The sequence below is a fragment of the Mixophyes fleayi genome, chromosome 2, assembly GCF_038048845.1.
Source record: "Mixophyes fleayi isolate aMixFle1 chromosome 2, aMixFle1.hap1, whole genome shotgun sequence".
Taxonomy (NCBI): Eukaryota; Metazoa; Chordata; class Amphibia; order Anura; family Limnodynastidae; genus Mixophyes; species Mixophyes fleayi.
The window spans coordinates 65,415,064-65,426,672 of record NC_134403.1 but is presented as its reverse complement, the minus strand read 5'-3'; the positions used below and the strand labels follow the sequence as shown (position 1 = coordinate 65,426,672).

The following is an 11,609-nucleotide window of genomic DNA, read 5'->3' as shown; positions in this document are numbered from 1 at the left end:
CCTTATAACTTATACTAAAAATTAAAATCCTGTTTTGTAGGTGGTAAAATTACTAACAGTGAAAATGTTTTAACATTTTTATTTAGAAGGTGTGTAGCTGTTTCATTTTCTACAAATGATGGAACTCTGAAATGCAATGCCAGCACTTTAATCTAATAAAACACAATGATAGGGTATTTTCATATTCTAGAACACTGCCAAACCCACTCACTAAATATAAAAGGAGACAGTGGCTACATTTCAGTACTTTCTTAAGCTTGTACTGCAGTCAGCTCCATCAGTATTTTGTGCTGCCATGTCTCACCAATCCACTCGCAGTAACTCTGGCTACAGAAATTTTAGCTCTTCTTCTATGCCAAGGAATGTGAGCAGGCACAGTGTGAGCTCTTCAAGAAGAAATGTTAGTGGTGGTTCATTTTTACAACCACACTACAGCAGAAGTGCATACAATGTTGGCTCTGGAGGAACACGAAAGATTTCAGTTGCAAGTTATCATACTGGAATGAGTGGACATGGAGGGGCTGGTGTCGGAGGTGGTTTTGGTTCTGGTATGGGAGCTGGTTTGGGATCTGGCTATGGCTTGGGAGGAGCTGGTTTTGGGGGCTCTAGTTTAGGTGGCGCAGGCTTTGGTGGAGCTGGTGTAGGACATTGCATTACAAATGTCACTGTCAACCAAAACCTCTTGACACCACTCAACTTGGAGATTGACCCAAATATCCAGAGAGTACGGAAAGAGGAGAAAGAACAAATCAAGACTCTAAACAACAAATTTGCCTCTTTTATTGACAAGGTATGGTAAATAGTAGACACTCTCTTAGCTTTATATTAGGGGGCATTAAAATATTATGCAGGAATTGTAACTATGATAGAGTTATTTATAAACATATAAGTTTATAAATATATAACATCATATAACATCTGAGTTACTGTGCTTACTATTTACTGTACTGTGCTGTCTCCCATTGTATTGTAATTTGCTTGTCCCTGTACGGCGCTGCGGACGCCTTGTGGCGCCTTATAAATAAAAATTAATAATAATAATATAATAACTGTACATGCCAGATGTCAAAAAAGCGATAAAATAATGGTGCAATTTTGTTTTGTACATATTTTGTTACATTGCTTCTAACTACCTTTGATTATTTATAATGTTATATGCCCCACTTCAAGCAATACATACACATTATGACAATGTTTTGAAATATTAAGTATTAAACAACATGTTAAAGATTTCCCATTTCAATTTTATAGGTTCGCTTTTTAGAGCAGCAGAATAAGATGCTAGAGACCAAGTGGGCTTTCCTGCAAGATCAAAAAACTGTGAAAAGCAACATAGAACCCCTTTTTAATTCGTACACAAACAATCTCAGGAGACAGTTGGATACTTTGGGATCTGAGAAGTCACGTCTAGAAGGAGAGAAGAAAAACATGGAGGATTTAGTGGAAGACTTCAAGAAAAAGTAGGATGGTTCCTGAATGTGTCATAGTTATTAAAGCGCCATGTACAACCAGAACACAGATATTACAATGACTTATATCGAATTTTATTCACAGGTATGAAGATGAACTCAATAAGCGTACAGCTGCAGAAAACGAATTTGTAGTACTTAAAAAGGTACTGAATGTACACAATTTAAATAATTGGCAAGCATGGAACTAGATGTATAAGATAATCTATACTTCTTATTGCAGGATGTGGATGTGGCTTTCATGGGCAAGACTGAATTGCAAACTAAGGTTGAGTCCCTGACCGATGAAATCAACTTCAGGAGAACTGTGTATGACATGGTAATAACCTGGGAATAAAACAAAAACATAATGGTTAGGATGCTCTATGAAACAGATAGGTTCAGTATGATACAATGACAAGTTATTTTAACAGCTATTTTTGTCATGTATACAAAATTCTGATCTCTTAATGTAATTTAATTTTTACAGGAGATTGCTCAGCTTGAGTCTCAGATCTCTGACACTTCGGTCATTGTGTCCATGGATAACAGTCGAGACCTGAATATGGACAGTATCATTGCTGAGGTCAAAGCTCAATACGAGGAGATTGCCAAGAACAGCAGAGCTGAGGCAGAAACCTGGTATAAATCAAAAGTAGGTGTACACTAGACAAAGCATTGCAAACTAAGAAGAACATACACATAACAATATACAACATTGAGTTTAGTGGCACAGCTTTAAGGCCTAGTTAGTGCACTATTCCAGTGTGTAGAAACTGTTGATGGATTAACTCAAGATTTCATATTTTTTCTTGCAGTATGAAGAGTTGCAGGTTACTGCAGGAAGGCATGGGGATGATCTGCGCAGTACTAAAAATGAAATTGCTGATCTCAACAGAGTTGTTCAAAGGCTCAAGGGAGAGATTGACAATGCGAAAGCTCAGGTAATGTTCATCTATATTTTCCATCTATATATGGAATATAAACATAACAACAATATACAGTAAAATGGGGGAATTGTTTTAAGATTGTTTTGATGACCTTCACAGCTGAAAATGTTGAGATTCCCATTAATGTCAGCACTACTTTGATCTCTAGTGGCAGAGAAACTAGTGCTACCCAAAATGCATTTACTATGCTATTGTAAAGGTCTGTTTTGCCAAGCTACACCCATATTTTAGAACAGTAATGCTGAACCTTCTTTTGCTGGGGCTCCATTTGTCAGTGTGCCATTGTGATATTTTACTCAATCTGAAAAATACCAACTCTACCAGTATTCTGATCTATTCTATCATGAAATTGTTTATGAGTAATTGGCAGCCCCAGGTAACAGTCACAGAGAGTAAATTACAACGCAAACAGAAAGTGCATTGCAAAATAAATTAATTTTGCACTACTGCTTCTATGTGAACTGCCCAGAGCACTTAAAGGTGCACACCAATTTTCTGGCCTTCTGAAATGCTAAAGTGTGATTTTCAAACAGGTGGAAAAATCTGAATATGTGCACTGTGCAAAAGTGTAACCATATCATCAATGTCCAACCTCCTGGCACTTTAGAATCTCAGATTACATTAAATAAAAATATTGATTGGTTTAGACTAATTTATTTCTTAAAATGGTCAATAGAATTGGGGAGCAATGAGAATGGGTTTATTACAGGCAACATTTTTGTATATTTGAAGCAGTTTTTTATATTGGTCAATATGTACCTAGTGTAAGTGTAATGGTGCATTTGGAAAGTAAAAAACGTGGTTACACATGGCAAATAAGGTTCATTGTGTTTCACCTCAATAGAGATGGTTTGTCAATGGAAAGATGAATATCTAAATCTAAACAGCATGCAGTTGGCATAACTTCATTTCTGCTGACATGAGTTTCATTAATTATTTTAAGAATTTAATTTCATGTTGTTAAAAAAAGAAACACTTTGAAATCATGCATACATTTCCCTTTTAAAAGCATTGCAGTCTCTAAACATTGTTACATTCTTGAAATGCTTCATTACGAGCTAATACATCAGTACTTTCACCTCTTCACCAATCCTGATACACTGTCAACTGACGCAAAATAATGCCTCCAGAGCGCTATCATTATCATCAATACCATTTATTTATATAGGGCCACTAATTCCACAGCGCTGTACAGAGAACTCATTCACATCAGTCCCTGCCCCATTGGAGCTTACAGTCTATACCCCCTAACATACAGACAGACATACATACAGACAGAAATACAACATAACAGACAGACTAGGGTCTATTTGATAACAGTCAATTAACCTAATAGTATGTTTTTGGAGTGTGGGAGGAAACCGGAGCACCCCCACACAAACACAAGGAGAACATACAAACTCCACACAGATAAGGCCATGGTCGGGAATTGAACTCATGACCCCAGTGCTATAAGGCAGAAGTGCTACCCACTGAGCCACCTATGCTATGTAATGAAGTATGTGATCAAACCCCCTTCCGGTTGCATCGTTGATGCATATCTATATAAAGTTGGTAAATGGTTTTAAAATATGAAAAACATGCACTGGTACAATTACACTCCTTCAAAGTTTTAATGCTCTCATATTAAATGTATATTTGAACAGTAGCTTTATGCTTTTACATATATGCCTGTTTTACAGACATATACAGACAATAGTGTTAATAATGTTTCTTTTGTAAATTCCTTTAAATATTGTATATACCTTAGTCTGCAAGGTCCTTTAAACTTAAGAACTGAAATGATAAAACTCATAGGTTTTCTCAAGAACTCAGTTGTGCCAGGTTATCAGGGCAATGTCAATGTATAAACATACCGTAAAAACACATTTGCTAACAGGTCACTCTTTGTTTTTTTTCACATTTATATGTCAAATGGAAAGGCAATCCCATAAATTTTGCATGCATCATTATTTTGTGTCACTAGAGAGCCAAACTAGAATCTGCCATAGCCGAAGCTGAGGAACGTGGGGAAATGGCTGTTAAGGATGCAAAGAATAAACTGGAGGATCTGGAGGAAGCTCTTCAGAAAGCCAAGCAGGACATGGCTGGTCAATTGCGACAATACCAGGAACTGATGAGTGTCAAGATGGCGCTGGATCTTGAAATTGCCACCTACAAGAAACTGCTGGAAGGGGAGGAGGGCAGGTAAACATCTTCACATCACTTTAAAATGATCAGTGACAGATTCAAAATTGTAATATGAACTAGATTAGTGGTGGGCAACAGGTGGCCCGCCAAGCTTTCACCTGTGGGCCTCCAGCTGGCTGCTCACGATCTGAATGAGGCAGAATGGGGGTGGCTGACGTTTGCGCTGCATGACCTTCTCTGCACAATGCAGGTAGGTCACGCAACATACCTGGAGGAGAAGGAGGGAGTGCAGTGTGCACTCCCTCCATCCTCTGTGTAGCTCTTTTGAAGGCTTTAGGACTGCGCATATGGCCCTCCACCTAATCAAACTTGTCCATCACCGTATTAGATAGTTGCTAAAACAGTTTTGCATAATTGACCAATGGTGTATATATATTAACATCTTAAAATTTGAAAATCATTATAGAACTTATATTATAGCAGTTTGAAAATGCCTATAAAACTGGTAATGTTTAAAAATTAGTAAAGCACATTACTGCTCAAAAGCGTGATATAATTATATTCAATGACACTAAAAGTGCATCTTTATTTTTAGGCTTTCTGGAGAATGTGGTGGTTCCGTAAAGATCTGTGAGTATTGTCATTTGTATGCCACCAATGCATATTACTGATGGTTGTGTGTGCTCATTAACTCTAATGTTTCTGTGATTCCTTTTTTATACAGCTGTTGTTACATCTACCGTGGGAGGATCAACAGGAAGTGGAGGTGGCTACTACCACGAGGGTGGGATGAGCTCCGGTGGTGGTAGTGGAGGGGCAAGTGTTAGTGGAGGTGGGAGTGGTAGCCGATATAGTGGCGGAAACGGCTTTAGCTCTGGCAGTGGTCATGCCACAAGAGGTTATAGCTCTGGGCCAGGATATGCATCTGGAAGCAGTTCAAGTATGACCAGCACATCAAGAACCACCTCCTCAAGTTCAAGGAAGATGTAATCTTATTCTGTATTCATCCAGTTATTGAATGAAAAATATTTCTGATTTGCTGACTTCTTTAGCATATGAAACTATTTTTCTGCTTGATCACCTATTTAATCTTAATCAAAACATGACATGAGTGAATAACCTGTCAGCCAGTCAAAATAATCACCATACAGCCACAACATTTTCTCACACAACTACACTGAGAAATGCTGATCATTAAATAAATATTACATATTAGCATTTTTAATGGCAGAGAAATTAATTAGCACAATATGATACTTTAAATGTATTTGTCATTTTTGATTCCATCCAAAAGTAAGTTGCATGTGAAGAACATTTTAAAAGAGCACTAATGATGGCAATTAAAAAACATTTTTTTTTAGTTGCCATATTTGTATTTATAACTTAGAGATTTTTTAACAATTAACATAATTTGCTCAGCAATTACTAATCGCTCAGTTAAGTAAATAAGTTTGTGTCGGTCTAACTTTGTCAATGGCTGTTAAAATCCATTGATGAATTTTAAGTCCTAGATTTAAATATAAATATAGCCTCAATTCCAATTACATACTGAGATTTTCATCAAAATGACTTCTTTGCCTAATTATAACTTTAGAAAAGTAAGTCAAGTATTGCATAATTATTTTTCTTGTTAGTGCCCTTGCTGAAAATGTATTTACTTCTTCTAATGATAAACTACAAAGGTATAATCAAATGTAAATATTACATGACACTACACTAAGGTATGGTATATCAGTAAATTGTAGGATTCAATGTAATTTCCTACTTTTCCGTTGGAATGGCTTTCCCAGTATAATACATTTAACACTGCTTTCTAATTCTGCACAATATTTCATACTATACTATACTTCAATTCAATAAACTTCAGTTCATGAAAATTTGCTTTGTAATGTGTTTTCAGTTTATGTACTATGTACTATACATTATCAGTTAGGGGAAAACAGCTTTTTAGAGTTAAAATGGTAGCCATTGTTGCATTAATAATTTTTATCATTTTGACAAATATACATAGTGTAAAATACACTTGGTAGTCATTTTATTAGGTACATCTTTCTAGTAATAGGTAGGACACCCCCTTTCCCCAGAACAGACTGAATTAATTGGGGCATTGATTCAACAGAACTGCCGTACACTGGATTTTTGTTTTGCTTTGCGGATCATTATCTGTAACCTCTAAAAAATGTGTTAGATCAGCAGGTTCCGCAATTCCCCATTCTGGTGTTTGGTCCAAACAACAACTGATTACACCTTGCTTATCTTTGCTTGTGCCTGACCTTTTCAATATATGTAATTACATACATGGGACACAGAAACTTACACACTCATTGGGTACAAAAACAGACATATAAACCTGCCTGTGTCCTAAGAGAAGCTGAGAATGGTGTTGAGTGTTGAATACACAAATATTAGAATTTCTTTTTCACTCTGCTGAGGGGAAGTTTCAAAATAAATTTTTACCAGAAAATCAGTTTCTGTGTTTTCATGCATAGCTCCCGCTCTATGCTCCACGGTGAAGTAGAAAGGCTGTAATGCCAAGAACCATTATGTCACTGTTCACTTGCATCCATTTTAATGGTGCATGGTCCGTCACCAGAGTAAACTCCCTACCCAAGAGGTAATAGCGGAGGGCTTCCACAGCCCATTTGATTGGGAAGCGCTAATGTTAAACAGTCGCATACCTTTTCTCCCTAGACTGAGATGGGTTTCTCCTCTCCATCCACCTTTTGTGATAGTACTACGCCCAGACCTACTCCCGAGGCATCAGTCTCCAGACTAAATTTCTTATTGAGATTGGGTGCTTGTACATAGAGCCATTCTTAGGTCCTCCCAAACAGCTTCTGCTGACCAACTAAACTGGTCTGGACAGGCTTTCTTTAGAAGCTCCATGAGTGAAGTAGTCCAAGTGGCAGAGTTCGCCACGAGCTGGCGGTAGTATCTTATCAAGCTAAGAAATGTCCTCAGTTGAGTTTTCCTCTCTGGCTTGGGCCAATTCTTCACGGCTTTCACTTTATCAACCTGGTGTTTGACCTTCCCCCTTTCAAATACATAGTCCAGGTATTTTGCCTCTGAATAGCCAATGGATTGGAAGTAAGGTCATGTGCCCTCAAACACACAGCCTCCACTTGGGGAAGATGTGATTCCCAATCCTATGTACAGATGACTATGTCATCCAGATTCCCAGTAGCAGTGATCATTACCTGCACCAGTTCCACTGCCTTAAATACCCACCCTAAACATTGCTCTTTGCAGTTCCTCAATTGTTTGCTGCTTCTGGTCACTGTCAGTACTGCTGTGAATTGGGCCTGTTGTTCTCCTGATTTTCTGACTTCTGCCTGTTCCACTGTTTTGCACCTTTGTTTATGACCTCTGTAAGCTCCAGTCAAGCCAGTGGGCATAATGATCAATTGCTAGAATCTCCACCATACAGTCAGATGAATTGGTACCTGGCTGCAACCACTTTGGAGATCTCTGCCAGTTGTGAACAAACTGCTTTACCGTTAAGAAAATGCCAATCATGTGTTTGTGTGGGTTTCCTCTGGATGCTCCAGTTTCCTCCCACACTCCAAAAACATACTGGTAGGTTGATTGGCTGCTAAAAAAATTGACCCTATTCTCTGTCTCTCTGTCTCTTTGTCTGTCTGTGTGTGTGTGTGTCTGTGTGTGTTAAGGAATTTAGACTGTAAGCCCCAATGGGGCAGGGACTGATGTAAATGAGTTCTCCGTACAACGTTGCAGAATTAGTGGTGCTATATAAATAAATGGTGATGATGATGAATCATTGAAGCACTGAGCTCTCCCTGAACTCGTTACTCTCTTCCGGGTCAATATTTTAGCTTGTACTTGCTAATTCCCAAGATGTTTGTTTGTCAGACAAATCAACATAAGCCCGCTGAGCTTCAATGCTCAAATATGGTGTCAGTTTTTCTGCCCAGACTTCTGGCTGCCATTTAAGCCTTCTGATGGACCTCTCAAAGGCCAAGAGATACACATCCACATCATCGGAGAACATTTTCTGCAACGCCCCAGACACATCACCTACTTGCCTCACTTGAGCCAGTTCTTTATGCAAAAGCTTAATTTTTTCTACATGGGCTTCTGTGACTCACAGCATTTGGGCCTGCTGTGCATGCTATGTATCGGCCACATTCATCAAAGCCCCTTCCTGCTCCGGCTGTGTAGTGGCCATATTCACCAAAGTTCACCAGAATATCCTCCATATCAGTTTCTGGGAAAGCAAAATGTTGCTTCCCTTAGCATAAATTAACAGTTTTACTTGCGAAAAGGTTTTGTGTCACCTGTAAAACAGACTCGCAACCTTCAAACAGTTTTATACCTTTGCTTTGTGAATAAAGTTTGCATCACTTATACAGATCACCTATACATTTTCCACATTTGCAGCAAGTATATTTGTGATAACCAGATTTTGAAGCACTTGCAACCATCAAATTGCTTTATACCTTTACTTTTTCAATAATGTTTGCATCATCTATACTTTTTCCACATTTGCAGTAAATATATTTTTAGTAACCAGATTTTGCACCACTTACCACCCGGGATTTGTTGGCTGGATTGACTGGATTTGTTAGCTGGGTGAACAGCAAGATCTGGCTATCTTATGAGAATCCCACATTGACATCATTTTGTGACAAGCACACCAAACAGATGATGCTTACACAGGTTTGCTGCACCACTTTGTTGCACTTTATTCAGGGTTGTCAGTGTGGTACAGTCAGCAAGTCTTGTAGTTCCATCAATCAAACAAACAAAATTATTTACAATTTTCAGTGACCCTGCTTCTAGCTAAACAACTCACTAGTTATCGGCCAACTAATTCAGCGTCGGTCGCCCTACTCACAACACAATCCAAGCTATTTATGTTTTCTCCTCCAGCTCTAACTACCTAAACTAGAAATCAATCACACTCATGTGCTCCACCTGTGATCCTGTGCTCTGTGTGTAGAGAAGTGTGGAGAACTAACCCTGTCTGCAGCATGAGCCTGCAGACTCTCAGAGAAATAATGTCTCTCCCTTAACAGTCTGTGGCAAACTGCCCTTTATGCCACAATATATATAGAGATGTGTGCTGGCCCTCATGTTTCAGTTTTGGAACCTGTTTTGCCAAAAGATCGCGAAAGGTTATGGATCTGTATTTAATTAAAAATTGTGAAAAATAGGTAAAATAATGTCGTTTTGGACTGTTTTAGCTCCTATATTACTATTAAGCGACTTAACATTAATTTCCAGTCATTTCCAGTCTATTTTATAATGATCTCTTCACAACTGCTCCAATTTTCACCAGTGTTGGCCAAAGTCTGCAGTTAGCTGTCTTAATGAAGGATTTTGTAACTTTGGCATCATTGCATTTGCTTTCTCTGATTCAATTAAAAAAATAATAAACTGCATAGTGTTGATATCTCCCTTTCATTGCACTTAAACCTCCTTCGCATGTTCAGACTTACTATTACTATAATTGAATAAATAAATTACCACACGGACACCAATGTAAATTTGGTCAGTTTTTATTTAAACAAAAATGGTGGCAGAGAGAGCAATGTGAGTCAGTTAACAACTAATTGAAAAACCAGTGTAAGGTCAAATTGGCATTACACCACTAGTCCCAGGATATAATCCTTTTACAATCTTACGGCTTACTAGTAATGGCCATAAGCTTTTAGAACTAGCAGGAGAGGTCTTTACTTATAGAAGTCGCCTTTCATGTAGAGTTGGATGCAATCATAGTTACTCGGATGCCCCCAGGACTTAACGTAGTAAAAGCTTATGAGCAGAAACCCATAGCATGGGGATAGGAGAAATGGGGCCAAGAGAACGTCCCCCCACGTCCACTCAGGAGGTAGCAATAATTTAATTATAGCCACGTGCCCTTGCTGACTGTTAGTAGCATGGAAACAGCAGCAGTGTGCGGCGTCCCCGGATGCCCTGGCGTCAGAGCAAGTACTGCCCTTCTTGGGGACTGCCTCTGCTGCAAGTCTTGGGCAGTCCCCTTCACCCCGGGGTTGGATGGGTGAATGATTTTTCAGCCCTCCCCATAAATATGTATGCGTCGCCTGGTCTGAGTCAGAAGGGCAGCATTACGGCACTGAGCATATATATAAAACAAGGTAGGGTAGGAAAGTCCTGCTCTTGGATGTCAATGAATGCTCTGGTGAAGTATTGTGTGCGTAATCTTAGAATTTTTGTAGCATGGGTGCAGACCACCTTCATCTATTCACTTTTAAAAATGTCTAACTATTCATTCATACATCTGTACATCCAATGACCTCTGTCTGCTACTGTAGCTTCACTACCTATTATGGATGCCATGTAACATTCAGAATGTATTGTGACCGTAGTCTTTGAAATTTTTAGTATGAGTGTAGGCCACCTTCATCTCTCAGCATCTTCATTTATTTATATAGTGACACCAAATTAGGTAGCTCTTTACAATTGTGTATCCTGTCTAAATATCTGCTTATGACATCTAATGACATCTGATTGTTACTGCTATTTCACTGTCCATGATTTTCACTCTGAAATTTTCCATTGCACCTTACACTAAATTTGGTTGTTGTTTTATTTATCTAATGGGCTTGCTTCAGTTGGTGGCATGGCAGATGACATATTTTGTGCAGTCGCTGCAATGTTTTACAATGTTCTACGGTCACTGAATGTCGAAACTACCCAGAAAAAAACCTTCACACACATACACCCTTTTTAAACTATAGATTTCAGAGAACGACCCTTTCAAAATTGACAAGTATAGAAAAGTAGAAAACATTAGAATATATAGCGTTTTTTTGGGTGTGCAGTAGTGTGCTGACCCTCACACAAACACCCTTTTTTTAAATATAGATTTCACTGAATAATCATTTTAAAATTGTCAAGTATTAAAAAATAGAAAAGATTAGAATATAATAATAAATAGCCTTTATTTGGGATGTGCTAGTGCTGCTGAATCTCAAACGCAAACACCCATTTTTTATTTTTTTTAAAGTTTCAGTTGTCACTGCCCCACACAAGATTATATTCAGTAGCAAAACTTTACATTTTAAAATAAATAAATCTATCTGTTTTTTGGAATCTG

The 11,609-nt window shown here is 38.2% G+C and overlaps 1 protein-coding gene across 1 annotated transcript in view; it reads left to right on the top strand.

The window, feature by feature from the left end:
* The first annotated feature begins 295 nt into the window (after positions 1-295).
* Positions 296-11,609, top strand: part of LOC142139822 (uncharacterized) — a 30,885-nt gene continuing 19,571 nt past the window's right edge. Inside the window, exons 1-9 of the mRNA XM_075197690.1 lie at positions 296-790; positions 1,252-1,460; positions 1,555-1,615; positions 1,693-1,788; positions 1,939-2,103; positions 2,267-2,392; positions 4,365-4,585; positions 5,124-5,158; positions 5,253-5,514. Of these exons, the coding sequence (XP_075053791.1) occupies positions 296-790; positions 1,252-1,460; positions 1,555-1,615; positions 1,693-1,788; positions 1,939-2,103; positions 2,267-2,392; positions 4,365-4,585; positions 5,124-5,158; positions 5,253-5,514 (1,670 nt within the window). The remainder of the gene's footprint in view (positions 791-1,251; positions 1,461-1,554; positions 1,616-1,692; positions 1,789-1,938; positions 2,104-2,266; positions 2,393-4,364; positions 4,586-5,123; positions 5,159-5,252; positions 5,515-11,609) is intronic.